General features: G+C 43.2%; 7 protein-coding genes across 7 annotated transcripts; 3 read left to right on the top strand and 4 right to left on the bottom strand.

Moving 5' to 3' along the window:
* Positions 1 to 1366: 1366 nt before the first annotated feature.
* EAF01_001181 (uncharacterized protein) lies at positions 1367 to 2709 on the bottom strand (the record flags this gene model as incomplete). Its single annotated transcript, XM_038909431.1, has 4 exons — positions 1367 to 1570; positions 1632 to 2247; positions 2302 to 2602; positions 2670 to 2709. The coding sequence occupies 4 exons, from the start codon at positions 2707 to 2709 to the stop codon at positions 1367 to 1369; spliced, it is 1161 nt and encodes a 386-aa protein (XP_038774243.1).
* A 1281-nt stretch (positions 2710 to 3990) lies between these two features.
* Positions 3991 to 4465, top strand: EAF01_001180 (uncharacterized protein; the record flags this gene model as incomplete). The annotated part of the gene is made up of 3 exons (XM_038909430.1): positions 3991 to 4047; positions 4103 to 4226; positions 4323 to 4465. The coding sequence occupies 3 exons, from the start codon at positions 3991 to 3993 to the stop codon at positions 4463 to 4465; spliced, it is 324 nt and encodes a 107-aa protein (XP_038774242.1).
* A 167-nt stretch (positions 4466 to 4632) lies between these two features.
* EAF01_001179 (uncharacterized protein) lies at positions 4633 to 6350 on the bottom strand (the record flags this gene model as incomplete). Its single annotated transcript, XM_038909429.1, has 5 exons — positions 4633 to 4885; positions 4997 to 5748; positions 5897 to 5956; positions 6137 to 6293; positions 6343 to 6350. 5 exons carry the CDS (start codon positions 6348 to 6350, stop codon positions 4633 to 4635), a joined length of 1230 nt encoding a protein of 409 aa, XP_038774241.1.
* A 997-nt stretch (positions 6351 to 7347) lies between these two features.
* On the top strand, positions 7348 to 7701 carry EAF01_001178 (uncharacterized protein; the record flags this gene model as incomplete). Its single annotated transcript, XM_038909428.1, has 1 exon — positions 7348 to 7701. The coding sequence occupies one exon, from the start codon at positions 7348 to 7350 to the stop codon at positions 7699 to 7701; it is 354 nt and encodes a 117-aa protein (XP_038774240.1).
* A 487-nt stretch (positions 7702 to 8188) lies between these two features.
* Positions 8189 to 8644, top strand: EAF01_001177 (uncharacterized protein; the record flags this gene model as incomplete). Its single annotated transcript, XM_038909427.1, has 1 exon — positions 8189 to 8644. The coding sequence occupies one exon, from the start codon at positions 8189 to 8191 to the stop codon at positions 8642 to 8644; it is 456 nt and encodes a 151-aa protein (XP_038774239.1).
* Positions 8645 to 11637: 2993 nt separating this feature from the next.
* Positions 11638 to 13403, bottom strand: EAF01_001176 (uncharacterized protein; the record flags this gene model as incomplete). The annotated part of the gene is made up of 2 exons (XM_038909426.1): positions 11638 to 13121; positions 13226 to 13403. The coding sequence occupies 2 exons, from the start codon at positions 13401 to 13403 to the stop codon at positions 11638 to 11640; spliced, it is 1662 nt and encodes a 553-aa protein (XP_038774238.1).
* A 2707-nt stretch (positions 13404 to 16110) lies between these two features.
* Positions 16111 to 17904, bottom strand: EAF01_001175 (uncharacterized protein; the record flags this gene model as incomplete). The annotated part of the gene is made up of 4 exons (XM_038909425.1): positions 16111 to 16665; positions 16720 to 16963; positions 17014 to 17537; positions 17593 to 17904. The coding sequence occupies 4 exons, from the start codon at positions 17902 to 17904 to the stop codon at positions 16111 to 16113; spliced, it is 1635 nt and encodes a 544-aa protein (XP_038774237.1).
* Positions 17905 to 19596: the final 1692 nt, after the last annotated feature.

Below are 19596 nucleotides of genomic sequence, written 5' to 3'. Positions count from 1 at the left end.
CGCAATCTAAGCTGTGGTATCATACGAGCTGCAACACTACACGAGGCCGTGATACTTACACACGATGATCACCTTACTCCATTAAAAACACTCTGCCACAAGATGTGAGATGGCTCAGATGGAAGAGAACTACCACGGGAATGTCATTGAGACTCTATACACCGATCAATACAATACAAGAGCAGCCTGCTCTGACCAGCATTATTGAGAATTGAGTCACCGCAAAGGATAAATTTGACTTTCCATGCTGCCCGATTTATCTAATCTATCCCAGCTAGTTCTCGTTACAGCAATCATATAATTCATCTCTGGATGCTTCGAGGATGCATATAATCAACCTTGGCACTTCCAAACGATTTACCTCGTTCCTCAGCGCTGTCGTAGCAACATTCGAGTCGCCTACTGCAATCTTCGCAACATAAAGTCGGTTCTCGATTCCATCCAAGCATGCAACCCGCTTTAGATCCAATATTCGTTGTCAGGAGCCAATTGCATGCTTTCAATCATGTTCAAAAGATTCGAATGTTCAAATTGGGGCCGCGGTGACTTGCGACCTTGCACATGAGAGGTCAACCTCCTGTTTTCACTGTGATTTACTTTGCTGATAGACCTATGCACATGTTGTCCTGCCACATACTTAACAGTTGGCCTCTTACAATGACAATCAGTGCAAAAAATCGTTTGCGAGGCCAAGATTCTGCATCGCAGCAAGCAAAATCTCATATAACATTAAATTTGCGGGAGTTGCGCAACTTCACTTCAAGAAGCGAAAATTTCCATGAGTGTATTGTATCTTAGAACCACGGGAAAAGTAGTTGAATTAGATTTAGTCAATGCCATCAATTAGGTTTCTGAGACGCAATAAATATCTCTACTTTCAGTCGCACTAACTCCACATGATTAGTTGCAGAAGATCATTTGATAGCAGTCTTGATAGCAGTTACTCACTCTGAATCTCACTCACTGTCTCTTGCGTTGTGAGGAGTGTGAAAGAGCACGACACTCCTGCTATCATTTAACCTTCTTTGAATTTCGATATTCCGGGTTCTGTCGGAGTTTGCTTAAAAAACTGTACAATAAGAAAAAATTCAATAGTGTTGCTGGATAGGTTTCACCCTTAATATGGTAGTAACGTCGCATCTCTTTTAATTCCGTTGTGCATATCTAGAACTATCTAGTACAGACACAAGCAGAATTGTTTTGAATGTTGGGGCTTTGCATTGGTCACACATCATTTGCCATCAGTAATCCCCCAGACCAAGAATTAAGCAGATTAATCATTGTATGTATGCTGCCACAATATATACAAAGGTAGTTTTGCAAAATAGGGCCATCACAATTCATGCCAGTTTCAAATCTAGCTTGCTCAGAGAGGACCGTTGGGATGAATTAGAACTTTAGTATATCCATCCTCCCTTTTATCAAATTTTGTATATGCACTTGGTGCCTCGTCGATACCAATTTCATGTGAAACAACAAATGAAGGTTTTGCGACGCCTGAGGTAATCATATCTCGCAGATAACGGTTATAGGCTTTGACATTGCATTGTCCAGTACCAATGGAAAGACCCTGAGATGTTAGTAACGCTCATTTGTATTAGTACTTGTAGTAGCACTATCACCGAACTCACTTTCTCGAATAGCTTCCCAAAACTTATCAATAACATTCCTTGACCAGCATTGCTATCTGGAGCACCAGGATCACTTGGAACATATAATCCGGGAACACCAATACCACCAGTTGGTCTCGTCACTTTGATGCAATTTTCCAAGACAATACTTGGTGCTTCTTTCTTGCCATCTTGTGCAGAAGCTTGGTACCCAACAGCGTCCACGCTCCTATCAACCATCTGGCCATTCTGTTTTATGATTTCCTTGACAGCGTCACATTTCGTGAAATCCACAGCGATACAACCAATTTTTTCCGCAGCTTCTAGACGTTCCTTCACGCTATCCACGACGAATACTTTGCTTGCTCCTCTGAGCTTTGCGCTATATGCAGCCATCAATCCAACAGGTCCAGCCCCGAAAACAGCGATTGATTCTCCTGGTTGGAAGCCAGAAAGTACAACGCCATGCCACCCCGTTGGAAATATGTCGGCAAGAAGGATAAAGTCCGCTTCGTGTTCTTTTCCAGCAGGAAGAGGAAGGCAGTTGAATTCGGCATATGGTACACGGATGTATTGTGCTTGACCTCCTTGGTAAGGTCCCATTGCAACATATCCATACGCCCCGCCTGCGAATCCGCTTAATGGCATTAACGAAGTGTAAACAGGAAGCTCAAGCTTAAATGAGACCTACGGATTAACACCTGTACAAAAAGCTGTTTTGCCCTCTTCACAATTCCTACATCTGCCATCTGCCACATTGAAAGGCATCACCACACGATCCCCTTTCTTGATATGCTGAACGCCAGAACCGGTCTCGATCACTATACCCATATTCTCATGTCCAAAACATAACCCACCTTCCGCAGCCGTTCTTCCCTGATACATGTGCAAATCACTTCCGCAGATTGCGGCTGTTGTCACCTTAACCAGTGTATCGTCTGGATGTTCAATCGTTGGCAGTGGGCGTTCTTCGATAGTTACTTTGAAGGGTTCTGCATAGCATAAATGTCAATTGTTCGGTCTCTAAGAAAGTACTTGGGATGGAATTGACGATCATACCTTGGTATATAACCGCTTTCATTGTTTGCGTTGGAGACATCTCGAAGGCTATTTCTTTGCACAAGCTACGTCTTTGAGGGAAAATGTTGACTTCTATCTAGATTACCTGCTACAAATATCATTTCAATATGATGGCATCGTCTTCCCCGCGTTTTAACTATGGTATGTATATTTCCAGGCTCGGACGTTCATTCGTTCATGAACCATGAGAGGAACACACAAACCCCGCACCTGGCCATTAGCTGCTGATGGCGTATTTCTAGAGAGTTTTGTGCGTACTCATTCGTGCATTGTCTGCGTATCGGCAGTTGGGCTTGTAGAGTATTTGGGGCCAAAACGAACATCTCTAATGATAGAAAGCGAATTGAGTTACGGACTATAAGACCTGTAATTGTGAGATGTGAGCTAGTGTTAGCATCGTTAAGCTTTAGGTATAGCAATGGATCAGATTTGTACAGAAATAAATTTTAGATTCATTGTGCGAAACTGAATTTCGATGCTAAACCTATGTGTCCTCGAGGCTTGGGGATAGTGTGAGTAGACATTCTGATTGAATTCGGATGGATGGATGTGGTGTTCATATTGCCGCGTCTCACCGCTTTGGTGGGTATGTTGCTCCTTTTTTGAGCGACAAAGTTTACCGGCTCGACTGAATATTTGCAATGCGTTATTGTTGTTGCGGGAGTGGCCGGTAGATGCATACGATATGAAGTCATATTGGCTTCAAATATGACTTCATCTACGAATCTTTAAATGTCCACGTTTGTCAAGATCAAATTTGAGCCACTGATTCTGCAGCTCCACCGACGCTTATACCAATTGTTGCGGAGCAAAGCAGATAATGGATCCAATTTTGAGCCAACAGCAAAATCTCTCCATAAGCATACCGGCTTTTTTACCGAGGCCGATCGGTTCACATTTTCTAAGGCATTTTCTACTATGATACAGATACACATGATCTTAAGGCCTCAAAATATAAGGATATCCTTACGAAGAGGTTTTAAGGATAGAGATCGGTTTTAAACCTAAAATCCCATGCGACCCCAAAATATATCCTTATAGAGATTATTCTCATTTGCCAGATCCTTATAGAGAGGTTTTACTGTATCATAACTAAGTTCCTTGCCAAATTATCAATCAAGCTCATTAAGTCCGATAAGTTAGGTTATGAGGGATCCCGAGCTTCCATAGAATGACCTCGGTCCCCTAGCTGCTTAAAACGAGTGTTTAAGACCTCAACCATTTCTTCAAAGTTTCCTTTTATTTACCTTCTTTAAACCTCTTAGAGCCTCATATCTGAAGAAATCTTGACATATACATAATGGCACCAGTTCACTGCTTAGCAACTATTACTCCCGCACCGGGAAAGGAGGCTCGTGTATGTGCCTCAATATTCTCACTAATACTAATTCGAGCTAATATAACATTTCCAGCTCCGAGAACTCATCACCGACCTCGCAAACAAAGTCGAGAAGAACGAACCGGCAGTTCGTAAGTACCAAGCATTCCAGCAATATGATGGTGAACAGGGAAGTGTCTTCATTGTCCAAGAAACCTGTATGTTCCTCTCGTCCCACTATTTTCCACTCGCGCATCTTCAGCCATAAAAGTACAAATGGCACGTGAGGAATTACAGATGCTAACAATACTTAGATGAAGATGAAGCTGCATTGACTGCTCATTTCGGGAAATCCTACTTCATTGAACTTGGAAAGCTTTCGTCTGAGGAGGGACTCTTGGGTGCACCACTCGACATCAAAAAGATTCAGCCATTTGCTGGATTCGCTAGTCGCTAGACATCGGACCTCGAATTACTCTATAAACCCTCCCAATTCAACGAATATTGTATCATAAAATCTCATACGTCGGAACCTATGTCTACCTCTGCATCTATCTTGATTTGTCCATCCATCTTTATCTTTGCCTCTGACCATTTAATTGTTCAATCCCCTTCTATTTCCGATCAAATGAAAGCCGTTTTAGGAGCAAACCTTCCCCCAATCACAGGAGAATTCTCGGTCAACACATCCCAATCATGAGCATCCAGTGCAGCTTGTCTACTCTTCAAGACTGCCTCATAAGTTCTTGGTCTCATCTCTGCTTCGTATGCATCAATTGCTTCTTTTTGTGTAATTTCCCCAGCTGTGACCTTTTTCAATTGATCGACTAGAAGAGCTGCGTCCAGAATGCCGTGGTTGGCCCCTTCGCCTCGATACCTATTCATCATGTTAATTCCTACCAACTTCCACTTATCCATCCCTCTCAAATTTCATATTCATACGACGGCAAGAGTAAGATCAAGAAATCAAGAAATCTAAAAAACTCACATAGTCATCGCATGCGCAGCATCCCCCACCAATGTCACCTTTCCACCCCAATTGTCCCATTCCTTCGTCGGAAAGTCACTCAATCTCAACGGAGTCGTCTTGATATCCTCCGGAATACCCGTAACAATGCTCCTCAATGGTTCTGCAAACCCTTCCGTCCTCTTCTTCATATACGCCACTCTCTCAGCATCAGTCTTCGGCATCGCATCCACAACCTCGTCTTTAATCAACCAAGAAAAAACCACCAGTCCTTTATAGCTCTTACTTCCATCGTCTTTTTGAACTATCTCTTGCAAACTAAACCACATATAACTTCCAGTTTCCGGGTCTAATCCTTGGAATAACAATGGATCGATGGCTCTCACAGATGAAATCTGTTCTTCCGTAAAAGGCCTCACGACTCCAATACAATAAACAGGTAATTTTGTCAAGTTAGCCTCGTTAGACCCATTAAACAAGCACTTGCGCATCACACTATTGTTTCCATCAGCACCCACAACCAAGGTGGCATCACTTGACGTCCCATCCGAAAATTGCGCGGTCACGAGATCAGAATTTGAGGCCAGGGCAATTGATGTAAGACCCTTTCCTTCATGGATATCGAGATTGGTGGCGAGTACATTGCGGATTTTTTGTCGATCTAATCGTCGACGGAGTTTGCTTGGTGGGATTTTGTAGCGCGGTGAGGCGGTACGGGCGTTGAGGAATAGAAAATTTCCATCGTCATCGTTGAGGTCTGGATCGACGGCTGCCTGTTGTGTTTAGATATATTAGATGTCGGATCATTTTATGTCGGCAATTTGGTAACACGTGGCTTCTCTGAGATGTTTGCATCTCGTCGCTTCCGACTTGTCACGAAATTTCACACAATTTCTGAATTTCGTGCCAGGAAATTCTTACCGTAGGTATCAACTCGGATAATTTTTCCCCAATCGTTCTTTCCAAGCTTCTCAAGCACCACTATATTATTGTCTGATTAGCAGCTATCCCTTCATACCCTTCTCAGCCGTCTTGCCAATTCCCCATCCGTGATTTGAAGTACCCACTCATCAATCAATAATCCCATCAACATCAAAATCACCACCATCACCAACTCCCCTACTGCCAATCGGCCCCTCTTCCTTTTCTCCTTAAACTCACATGCAAAGTAATAGCCCACCCTTGCGCTCTCTTCCCATGCTCGTCCTTCTCCACAATCTCAAATTCAATCCCATTCTCCCTACATCCTTGAGCCAGTGTCAATCCCACGATTCCTCCGCCTACTATCAGGACTGTCAAATTCGATTTCGCTACTTCGCTACCGCTTTATTAGTACCAGCTATTCAGACCCGGGGAGAGATACACACGAAGGCATTTTTAACTCTAATTCTTTAACCCTAATTCTTGAAATTCTGAAATCAAGGCGGGGTGAAATCTAGGACAGTACAAAACAAAACAACATTGAAGTGGGAAACCCCTCGGGAAAAACTCAAACATACGATGTCAAGGTAAATTCGGATATCCGGCCCAAAAAGGTGTTATACGCGCTGGCGCATCAGCACCAATGAGAAGTGCAGATGAGACAAGGGAGGCTCTGAGGTGCAGATTACGCTGTTCTTTGAACATGGTTTTATATAAAGAATGGTATAGCTGGCCAAATGCACATGGCTATTTCCCCCCACCGTTTTGAAAGGACAATTCGCTAAGACGAATGTGGGAGGTAAGTAAATATGGTGAGTATTTTACTGCGCATGGTGAATATAATGAATGGCGTGATGTGCATCAGGGAGAGTATACGTGATATTGTCCTAACTATAACTATACAATCACATCTACTCTACATTCGAATCTCATCGTGTTGATTTTCGCAATTTCATCAATTCTTCTATTGCGCTCCCGCTGCTCGATCTCGTGCCAAAAGAGCTCAGAAGTTCCCATAACCACCCCCAACCACCTATCCTACCCGATTTAATAATTCTTTACAGACTTCAAACAGCACTTCCAAGTTTCTCAAAATTCATATCGGAGTCATGAAATGGCTATCTGTCACTACAAAAGACTGATATTCAAGCCCGACTCGCAACGAAAATAGCGGCGGGTGCAGTTAAGTAAACCTAATTGCACACCATGGCATACCACACAAGAATAACCTGCTCATACTTTGGAAACCCCCTCAACAGCAAACAGCAAGAACGAAGCATCAGGAAGAAACAAGAAGATGAATCTTCGAAACATTTTTGATCCAAACGAAAGCATTCCATAAAACAAAACCATCAATAAACCCCCCCCAAACCACCAAATACCCCTTCCCTCATCTTACTCACCATATTACTTACTACCAGCAAACATCCGATAACGAACAAACCTTCAGCATGCCTCCTCTTCCCCCTCCGAAAAAGTCTACGTTCCCGCTATTTTCAAACGAGATGTCCTACCACGAAACCCCATTTTTCGAAGCGACTCTCCACGAAACACACCCCTATGTCCCCTATGCTCCTGCTCGGCCACAGAAAGAATATTTAGCGATTCCTGCTGTTCCATCTGGTGCACCAATGCAACCTATCAGCTCAAAAATATCAGAGCCTCCTTTGCTCCTGATTCTTTTTGTATGTGTTTTGGTTGCTGGCTATGCGTATCGGATGTTTGCGCGCAGTACTTGTGGTTGTGAGGCACATAGGACGAGATATAGGACGGAAAAGGCGGCTACATGTGGGAAATACCATTGAGGCGTCAAATTGGGTTCAATGGGGGAGGCTGTGATAATGAATGTATGCATTCTTTGCTTGGATCGAAAGAATTTCGTTATTAGGGCTTTCTTTACTGGATGGGAAATAAGAAAGTTATTGGCGAGCCCGACTTGGATTTTGAGATGCAGCACCATAGAGGAGTTTCAGCGCCGGGCATAACGCATTTATTTTGGGCTTGTTCGGATCTTGGAAATAGGACATCATAGAGGCGTATCAGCGAGGATATGTTTGCGACTACGCAATCCAGCGACAATGTGGATAGAGAGGACGATTGTTAAAATTTTGATTGCATTTTAACGTGGGCTTAAACTTTGCAACTTGTGAGAGGTAGTGATAATTGCCATACCCCAACTGCCTTCTCCTGGCTGATGGCCTGTCCCGATCACAAACCTCTCCGTGAGAAATGTTGCTCTAGATACGGTTCTCGCAGAAGACCGCACAAGACGTACATGAAAGAGCAATTACCATGTGGCAATGCCCATGCCCCGAAACGAAGAAGAAAAAAAGACCCGATATTCCTGGTCATAACTTACACTCTGCCCTTGGCACGCCTGCCGCAAACAAAACCTACCTCTTCTCCCTTCTTCGGGCCATCATTCAATGTCTCTTTATTCCAAATCAAGACTGTAGTCCGAGTCTTCCCCATATTCATTCTCCGACCCGGAACCCGATATACAACCAAGAATTTCCCCACGCCGCAGATCATTTTCGTCTCACGACATCCAAAGTCGCACATCGCACATGGCACCATATGCAACGTCCGTCCGACATCCCCAAACTACTCACCGAAGAAGTTTCCACCGCATCATGCACTCTTACTAACCCAATCTCCCATGCAAACCTCCGCATATATCGAATGCAATGTAATATGATTGTACGGGTAACAAGCGGCAGAACCAATTCGATGGGCATTGCATATTAAACTATCGATGGACGTTCCGTTTTCAATGTGAAGCTCGCATCGTATTCCCGTATAAGCAAGACATCTCGTGCTAGTGCCGCGGTGATCGAGGGATAGAGTATATTCGAATCCGTATGAGTAAATAGCGATTATCTTATTGTCGTCGGAGATGCTAGAATTGGTGAACTAGTACTGCTATACAATTGCAGCTTCTCGTAATAGTAAGCTTACCATTGTATCCACAGCTCGAGAATTCATTCAATTCCTGCATTTCAGGGTCTTTATAAACCACATGTGCCACATCCACAGTCGTGTCGCCCTTCTCCATTTTTATGGCAGTCGGACATCCAAATATTTTTTGGCTGGTATTGCACAGAGGACAGAGTCGAGTTCATGTCCGTTGGTCGCACATCACTTCTTTTCCAAATGTCTCCTTGGCTTCTATGTGTTGAAGATATGTATGTGTGGAATAGGGTCCGGTGGCCGTAACTCCCAAGATAATATCGATAGGGGGGAGTTGTGCAAATAGTAGAATGGTTGATTACTCGTACGCGCTGCTTATCGATTTCCACATTCTGGTTTGGTGTATACCATCATCGTGGAAGCGCAGAAAGGGAGTGAAGGGAGTGATACGTGCTTGGTCGTTGAATCGAATCTAGGAGTGCTTAATCTGAGGTTGACAGACCCAAATAGCAAGCTAATACTGGTAAGTGTAATCTGTGAAGCGGCACTTAGTATAAACTTGGGCAAATTACCATGCTTGTATGTATTAGTATACTGCAGAGATGTCAAGAGCAACTAGAGACTTCAAAGCACTCTCGTAGATACTTGCTACTCGTGGCACGAGTTTAGAGGTAGAATTCTCTAAAAGATAAGATGTTCCCCGCTGCGTCGCGCGAACGTTGATCTTATCCGGAAACCTCCGTAGGCTATTCACGCCCATAGCTACAGGTCTCACAACTCTTTCCCCACCAATATCAGGAAAACCTAGAGCTTTGATGTTCACTGTTCTCTTTATTGACTATAATTTAGCTGTTCAGAGAAAAAGACTTTGAAACCATTACCGAGAACAATGCTATTTCCAGATATGCAAGGAAATTTTACTGTAGAAAGATAAGGTTGGATCAATCGTAAGTTTTTACTGTAATATGTAAAAGCCAGATCCCATTGAATTACATAGGAAGATACATGTGGAGTATGTGTCCAATTGTCAGGATGTCAAATCCCCTACGGAATTCTGTCGCTTAGTCGTTACTATGTCTCCCTTTCTTTATTAAAGAATTTAGATAAGGTAACGTTATTACAATAATGTATCTATCTAATCACTTCTGATGGGATTATATAGTATTTTCTAAACAAACTCTATTCTATGATACTAAAAAAACTTTTTTTCCACATATCAATGACACAGGATTCCTTAGCGCCACAATCGCGGGATCCCGTACCTACTCCGCAAACTTCGAACACATTGATCAATTCAATTTATAGACATGCAACAAAGTTCGAAGACTGAAATCGATTAGTTATATATCACGTGAATCATTAGTCAATAAGATGTCATACTACTCATGGCCAAGACATTTTGACTTTTGACAAGTCTTAAACTTAACAAACTCAATCGAGACCTCATAAAGCTTCGTCCCTCAACGTAAAGTCTATTTCCTGAATGCTCGAGATAAAGTTCTGTGGATTCACAAGAGTGATACACCGCAAATGGGTTTAGAACGTGGTGGCAACTTCGCTATCTGTCCAACTCTGGAACATTTTATAGTTCGAAACCCAACTCATCATCCAAGTCTGGGAGCTCGAGGAAAAGAGCTTTCATCGACCTGTCATTCTGAGACATCTCAAAAAGAAACTTTCTGAGCTTGAATATCATTGAATATTGAGAGTAAAGTTTGAATGTAGTGCAGATGACTTTGATGACGACCTTGCCTAGCGAAGTGATCATCCCCCTTCAACTTTTCAACCTTCCTCTCCGAAGATTTAGGAAGGAAACTTTCTGCGGTGTTAGCCAAATCAGACGGTAATCGAATTGATGAAATTAGCAAGTCATCGACTTAGATCGTTAGAAGAGACTCCTGCGAGTGAGGATCCTCATGTCCAAACTAAGGTGAGGCAGGTAACCTCGCTAGGCGAGGTTGCCTCAAAGTTTCTAGATGTGATGAGAAGTAAATCTCACTTTCAATTTCTTTCTTTTTTCAGATATGCAACAAAACTTTTGTCGGTGAGATATGATTGGCTGCATGGATTTGTATAGAAAGATTGTGAATTTAGACGAGAGATATTTCAAGGCATGGGGGTGACTTCCATGGGGGTGACTTCTTTATATTCAAGTTTCAGTTACGTATAATGTGTAAGCGAGGGCTTCCACTATCCCTAGCTCAATTGAGGAGGTAATGCATTGTTCATATTGCACAAGTAGTGATCCGAAGTAGAGTGGAAGAGTATCTGTATGCGGTTTTCATGACCTAAACGTTCTAGATTTGAAATCCTAGACAGAATTATCTGTACACATAGGAAGCTCGCAGCTGGCATTTAATTGGGCCCCCAATTCAGGAAGAATATCATGCCATCCCATTCCACCAGGAAGTAAGATCATATCTATTCTTGACTCTTTCCTGAACAATATATCCTGATTTAGCTTATCTTTCACTTCTCAAAGTCTTTGTGTCTCATTTCTACCTCACATCTTCTTTCACCTCCCCAGTTCAATGAAGATGTACCAATTTAGAGTAAGGAATTCATTCTTTCTACCTAATCATCTAAATTATCTCCATATATTAAAGTTTCGTCTCTTCTTCAGAAGTCATACTCATGCTTCAAAACGCCCTCATCAATATAATTCCCATACCATCATTTCAAAAACAAAGTTGCTTCGTAACCATTGTTAGAGAGGCTCCAGATACTATGCTCACAACCGTCAAATCATTAGAGGAATTCCAGAAGGAGGAATTCAAATACCTCCTTCTACCTCCATCCGATCCCAGTTCTGACCAGTCCATCTGCGCCTCCTAACAAAAGAAATTGACAACCTTCTCCTTGAAAGTCGTATGCTCCTCCGCCTCCCAATCAATGGCCCCTTCATCATCAAGTCCCAGACAACCAGTATCCAAATCCGCCTCCAAACTTCCCACAATTCTGGTCTTACAGATAATCTTATGTCCAAAATAAGCAACTATGAATAATATCAAACTGATATAAGCTACAAAGAACTCTTTGACCTGGAATCCTGGAATGAAAGCTGTGAATCCTTGGGTGATAATGATCAAAACCGTAAATACCAATCCATACCACGCGAACCACGGTTGCCACATCGATTTATAAGGCAAACGATCGCGACTGATACCCCGGGCTGCGAGTGCCTTCATAAAAGCAATGTGACATCCGGAAATACAAGCCCAACTGATAAATCCTGCGACGGCAGAAATATTTTGGATCCAAACAAATGCGTCACTGCCTCCAGAACTCTCATTCAGGAAGGCCAGGAGACCGAAAATAGAGGTAAATGCGACGGCGTAGTAGGGAACTCCACCTCTAGTTGTCTTCAAGAAACATTTAGGCGCGCAATTTCCCTCCGCGAGACCAACCAGGATACGAGAACCGGAATAGACGTTAGAGTTCGCGGCACTGAGAACGACGAAGAGAAGCACGGCGTTGATGAGTCCGGGAAGTGTCTTGACACCAGCGAGTTTGGCAGCAATAACGAAAGGACTAGCGGATGCATCTGAGCTCCCGGACAATAAATCTGGGTTATCGTATGGAATCAAGAGACCGATGAAGAAAATTGTTCCGACGAAGAAAAAGAGGATTCGGAAAAAGGTCTTGCGAATCGCGGCCGGGACGTTCTTCCTGGGATTCTCGGTTTCTCCAGCGGCAATTCCGACTAGTTCGGTTCCTTGATAAGAAAATCCGGCTTGGATAAGTACCGCCCAGAATCCGACGAATTTGGAAACGGGGTTCTCGGGATCAATGAGATAGGGTGCAAAAGCACCTGGATTGTCCCAGTTATGGAATCCAAGATAGCCTTGTTGACCTGCTCCGGCATCGATACAGATACCGAAAATGAGGAAACCTAGTACGGTGATGACCTTGATGAGTGAAAACCAAAATTCGATTTCGCCGAAAAAGCTAACAGGGAGGAAATTGACGCCGGAGATGACGACGAGGAAGACAGAGATAAAGATGCCGATGTTGAGTTGAGGCGCCCAGTATTGGATAATGAGACCTGTGGCTGTGAGTTCAAGAGCGTAGGTGGTAGCCCAGGAGAACCAATAGATCCATCCCATGGCAAATCCAAGCGAAGGATCGATGAATCGTGCTGCGTAGAGAGTGAATGCTCCGGGAATAGGAATGAAGGTTGCCATTTCTCCCAAGGACATCATGACGCTGTATATGAGGGTACCGACGAATGCATATGCGATGAGAGCACCTGCTGGACCAGATTCAGCAATGGCGGATCCGGATCCTATGAAGAGACCTGTGCCGATTGTTCCACCTAGTATACATTATTAGTATCTTCATTCTATTCCAGCAACCTCCATCAACCATGTTGTCATGAGTGGAGATGAAAAAGTGTGACAGTCCATAGAGGTAACGAACCAATAGCGATCATCTGTAAATGTCTGCTCTTCAACTTCCTCTGCAGCTCTGGCCCACTGCCCACCTGAATAGCCTTCTCCGGATCCTGCGACGAATGACCCGAGACCGAATCTTTTTTGTCATCTCCCGCGGCCTTATTTATGGCCTGAATTGAGTCCATCTCCATATGTGGAGCCATGTCGACAGAAAATGCGCGTGCGCAACTTTTTCGAGGTTTCCAAACGTAATATCTTCCTCCAACTTCCAAGCTGCGTTGTCCTTCTCTCACCGAGATCCCTTCCTGCAGCTACTGCTGTATGTACCGTCTCGAAACCGGGCCTGGGTCGCAGTGCAAAGACTCAACAGTAAAAGACTGAAACTGAAAACCTCGACGATTTCAAACTACGTCGAAAGGCTACAGTAACAGACGATTCCGTGAAACTCTTCACTCCTTTCCTATTCCGCAAGTATTCACCACAATGCACTTCCAATCACCAGCTCTCAAGATCCTAAATGATAGAGGTCAATTCTCACACGGATGTACAATAATTTTCAAAAATATTAACAAGAAAGAGTGCATGCATGAAATCAAGAAAAGAAAACGGTTGACATAAGAAGGGAAGAGTCATCAATATAGCAGATTCTAGTCTGTCAAAGAAATTTGTGCGAGCTAGCGTCATGTCCTAGCATCTGGCCCCAATATCTCCATCAAGATTGAATAATCCATCCAGGAAGATAAGTCCTGCCCTTCTGACTGGTAGCCTTTTAACCTCAACATAATACTACTCTGTCAAACGACTCAGACCGATTGACCCCGAGAAATCCAATTATATTGATAATCTGATTTTAAAGAGGGCCATTACTTGGCCTGTGAGCAGATGTATAAATTTCAAAATCGAGTATGCGCATCACTTTGCTGAAAATGAAAATTTTTGCAGCCGCTTACCGAGGAGACTTAACTAAACTGAGTTAGCACGTTGGCGAACTTCCTGAAAAGTCAACGAGTTAACTTTTTTTGACATGCAAAACTGGCCGATTTCCTTGTATTTTATGGTTTAAAGTCACCAAACACGAGCAAACTACAACGTATCTATACTTTTGCTCGAGTATCATTTCTAAGAACAGAAAATTACCAGTTATTATGATACAAACTTCTACGATCTTTCAGACAAGTGACAACATCAGCAAACGAAGCCGTATGCTAAGTCAGGGTCCATCTAAACATTTTCTGACCACCGCTTCCGATCAATCTCACTTCATGTCTTTCATATGCTAGGAGCAATGCAGTTCCAAGTGCATACCACAAACCCGTTGGATTAACAAGGGAATGAGGCACACGATAATCCTATGCCTTTAATATCCGATACTGTGCGTTGACCAAATATTTTGATATGTATCACGGTTTGCATAAACCATCAAGTGGGCTAATATTTTCGCCCTAACGCTTTTTTGCTTAGAGCCTCTGCAAATTTTAATAGTGGGGTTTCAACTGTCGAAAAAAGTAATTCTAAAATATGTCTGCCGGTGAGCGGCGTATCCCCTAGTGTAGCGTATGGCAATTGTAGATTTGCTTTACAGCTTCAGAAGATCGAGACACCTGCTACCGGTACAAGATTTTGCTAAACATTGGCACGAGGCTTCTCAAAGACTCAAACCGAGGGATTTTGATTTCCTTGAAACTTCAACACATGGCCTGTTCTAAACCAGAATTCACAGTCTCACATAGATCCTTGAACGCGCAGACGATCTTTGATGCAGAAAAGGTGTATTCACTGTAGCCATCATGTTCCTGTCACCCCCATCAATCATCTAAACTAAGTCATCTCTCACCCCCCTTTCTTCTCTTACTTCTTGTTCCTTCCCTCCCAAATTTCTCTTTCCCCAGTTAGCCAGACTGCTCATTGCAATTCCCAGTAACCACATCCGTTATCAACCTAAGTAGCAATTTGCCCTCATCTTCACCTACAGTATCGTCCCTAGATCCCCGTCATTCATCGCCTATACATTACCTGCACAAAATCCATTCTCTTCCCCAAAACTCAATGCATATAAGTCGTACCTATTGCTCCACTTACCATCCACTATTCCATCCCACTACACCTTACCTATGTAATTCCCAGCAGACACATGTGAATCGAACCTCACATCCCAATCAGAAACAGACTCATAACATCACAGTCAAACACACACCTTGACCCAATCTCCCTCTCTCAATTCCGACAAAAGCGGGTTTACGAGCGGAGTTCATTAATCAATTGACCCTAAAATCCCCAGTTTATTTTCGGAACAATGTTCTTGCTTTGGAAAAATTATTGTTTATTTGAACTCTTCTCACCAAGGACCGTTGGCTTCGAGCGGAACGTTATTTCAATTGCTGTTGGGGTATAGTTGACACACAATAGATAATCGCAAAGCAATTATGCGGGTAAGTTCATAGTAATAGCCGCTATTGAGAAAATATGGACAATTTGCTTCGCTCTCATCGATGAAGGGGCAAAAATCAGACCTCGGCTAATGTTTATCTTCACGTGACCTCATTCACATCAAAGTCAATATCTGTCAGATCAGATCGATCAAAATCTATCTTTCCCGCCAAAAACGGAGCCTCGGTGCGCTTGGGGTTGTTTCTGCATATGTTTTTTTCTTGTATTTGTATTTTAGTTCTTTTAAAGGCGCAGTAGCTTTTAGAAGGCGCAATAGGTATGTGTCGCAATGGGAAATGAAATGGTATCTTAGTAATAAAAAGTCCTCCTGTACCGCACATCAACATGACAAGTCGCAATGGCTTTTTTGTAATCCCTTTCCCCTTGATCGAAAAAGTCGCAATGGCAGACACGTCGCATCGGAATCGCATCAAGTCATCAATCATGATCTCTAGAAATATAATCATAACCCAAACCTCAGGTTTATGACTTCTGGTTCTCCACCTTCTCCTGTCTCGAGTCGCGGTCCAACGAATTTCGTAGGGAGTCTTCGTCGGCGGCCTCGATGACAGGACCGGTGTAGAACTTTTTGCCAGAAACATACCAGTAGATGGTAGAGAAGCCTAGGATCAATCCCAGGAAGGCGATAGCGTAGTTCATGTTGAGGGCAGTCACTGGTCGTTCAGTCGGGAGAATGAAGATGATACTGACAAACAGAGTCCAGATACAGGCCCAGGCATTTACGGCAGTACTAAATTTACCCATATGCCATGGACCTGGCTCGAATTTGCCAAATATAAGTTTGCAGGCGATTGGAATACAATAACTCCAATCTAAAGCAATGGCGCAAACGTTGAAGACTCCAGAAATAGCAGTGTAGGATCCAAGACCAATAAGGTTGATAGCAATGCAGAGGGCGACAGAAATCCAGACAGCCGCAATGGGCGTTCCAGTAATGGGTAAGATTTTTGTCCAAACCTTGGAAAATGGTACAAGCTTATCACGGGAGAAAGCAAAAACGGTTCGGGCCAATGATTGCTAGATTTATTGTCAGCCCATTTTTGCCAAAGGTAGGGAGGATTCATAGCGTACCATAGCTGTAAAGCAAACAAATTCAAGAATGATGAATCCGCAAACGGTGTAGAAGATACCACCTGCCTTTCCTAGACTGTTGTAGAAGAGTTGAGCAACTGGCTGACCAATACTGGTGCCAAGGATTTCGGCTGGGTCACCCATGCAGAAACAAAGTACAATGTTGAAAAGGAATCCAGCAACATAGGTGAAAAGCATAGCCATAGAGATAGCCCAAGGAGCTTTCTTCTCTGGTTCGGAAATTCTAATAGATTGATTAGCCCAAATGATCCAAGAAAGGGTCGAATTACTTACTCTTCAGTGATATGAGCGGTAGCATCGTAATCGGTCATGGTCCAGGAAACGGAGAGAAACCCAAAGAGAAAACTCCATCCGACAGGGGTCCAACCGGAGGTTGATTCAACATTGGTAAAAACATAGGTGGCATCATGTTTGTTCGGTGTTTTGACCAAAAGAGCGATACAGCACGATACCAAAACGAGGACATGGAAGATAACGTAGCTCTTTGTCATCTTTTCCATCCAATAGGTAGATAGTGAATTGACCAATCCAGTGAGAACCATCAAACCGGCCATTACACCGACCGTTGTATTGGCGCTAATCGTATAGTCGAAGTCTTTTCCAATGGAGACGGCTGCTAACAACATTTGAGATGCACCATATTGGGAGGAGGCAACACCAGCAACCTGTCCTAGAAGATTCAACCAACCAGTAACCCAACTGATAGATGGTACCCAGTCTGTTGGTGTGAGTCGTGAAATCGCAAAGTATAGACCGCCGGAGGTAGGATATGCAGAGACCAGCTCAGCGACAGAAAGCTAATATCAAATGAGCAAGATGTTAATCAAGAAATGTGGTTGTCATTGAACTTACGGCAATACACATGCAACCAGCACCAGAAGTTGCCCAACACCATACAGCTGCGGCAGATCCACCAGACATGATTGGGTAGGAGAAAGTGGTCATGGTAGTAGCAAACAATCCACTGATAGAGACGGCGAAGGAGAAAGTCGAGAGGTATCCGAATTCTCTCTTGAATACAGGCTTGTATCCGAATTGAGCAGCGAGTTGCGCATCAGCATCAGGGCTTTCCTCCATACCGACGACATTTCTTCTATGTAGATCTCCTGGATTGGCATTCTGTTCGAACACTCCACCAGATGAAGTGCTTTTGTAGTCCGCCATGGTGACTTTTGTGGTCTATCGTAATTATGTTTGAATATTTTAATGTCTATCAAACCAGATTCGGACCAATTGAGATAATGAATGAATACCGAAATCTGGAGGAAAGTCAAAACCATAGGAGGGGAAACTCTCGAGATATATAAAGATTAGAAACAATAAAAATATATGAGCGTTTGCCGTGTTCCAAATACCTGACCCATGGATGGCAGAATTAATGGGTCTTGGCAAAACTCAAAAGATCTTTAGTTCCAAAACAGGCGGCGAATGTTAGCAAAATACTCAGCGACTTCGATTTACGTAACAGTGCAAAAATACTGATCTGACTTCTGGGCTACGGTATAGTTGGAAAGACATGATTCCTTACGAAGCACCGGTGATTGCTAGGGGTTTTAGCAGGTCAGTGAGAAAGTAAGCGCGAGTCGACATGGAGACGGTGGTCGGTCGGGCGATTTTTTGAAGTTAGAGTGGGAATGGATGGAGACGAGTGCATCATCTTGCATGAGAAACCAGGTATCTGAGAATGAGAGCACAGAGATAGGCTGCAAAAGGACAAATCTCGGTGGTGCCGTGAGGGACTCCCCTTGTATATCATAAACGACGGATAAGTTATACCAGGTAGGTTTGGGAGAATAACTAGCATTCTGCTTGGCTTCTAGAGGTCGACAGTTTGAACGTTCGCCTTAGGATGAAGGGATGTGAAGTCAAATGAAGGGGCAAACATGGGATACGAGTGAATTTCCGCAAACTGCTAGAGGGTGATAACCGACTTAGGATAGTAAAATAGAATAGAATGATGAACATCTCTATGGATTATAGAGTTAATAGAATCTTCTGAAAACTCAATTAACACTTTGGCTATATCAGTCAGACATTGGGACGAATAATTGGATAACCTCATGGATAAGGATTTAGTTATATTTACAGTGGTGTGGAGGTGATGTTACAATGGAATAGTAGTGGGGTTCACAGTGGAATCTTTGATATGTCAAAGCATGTGTTTCATTGGTTCTGCAGCTTTTGCTCTTGATTTTCCGATTACTTAGATTTAGTTTGTCCGTCTATCTTTCTTCCTCTGTCAAGTGTCAACCTTGTTCACACCACCCGTAATAAGGCAATTACGGAGTACAGTACGAGAAGCGACTAACGTGCTTTTTTGTCCCCATGAAAATTTCGTCCCTTGTGGCTTTCCCTCATATGTTTCGAAACTTGGTCTAATCTCTTGTTTCTGAGCCTCTTGTTCTTGTTCTCTTTGGCGAGTATTACCGCGTCTTGGAAACTGCAAGATCAATCCACATCACATTCGTTTTCTACACTGAAGCACTCCATTGTAAGGTTGGCAGTATGGTTCTACTCCAGTATTGCGAATACCTACATGCGGAGTGATTCTCATCACGATGAGTATTACTAGAATAGGCATTCCGGTAGTGGATCAGAACGAGAGGGGGAGGAAAAGAGGACATTTTACATCTTGCATAACAATTATAGTAACAAATAGAGTCCTTCGGGGATTCCTCGCATTGAACCTTCGCAGCCTCGGACTTTCAAACATTTGAGACTCATCACATAGATCTCTGATATCTAAACCATATCTAGGGAATTCTTCATTCACTCTCCCTATTTGTAAACGGAGCCAGCCTTACACTACCATATCTGGAGTATCTGCGCGTGTCCCCAGGTACTAGAGCATGGACA

Source organism: Botrytis porri, assembly GCF_014898465.1.
Source record: "Botrytis porri strain MUCL 3234 chromosome Unknown BPOR_002, whole genome shotgun sequence".
In the NCBI taxonomy this organism is placed as follows: Eukaryota; Fungi; Ascomycota; class Leotiomycetes; order Helotiales; family Sclerotiniaceae; genus Botrytis; species Botrytis porri.
The sequence above is the reverse complement of the archived record's forward strand: the minus strand, read 5'-3'. Positions and strand labels throughout refer to the sequence as shown.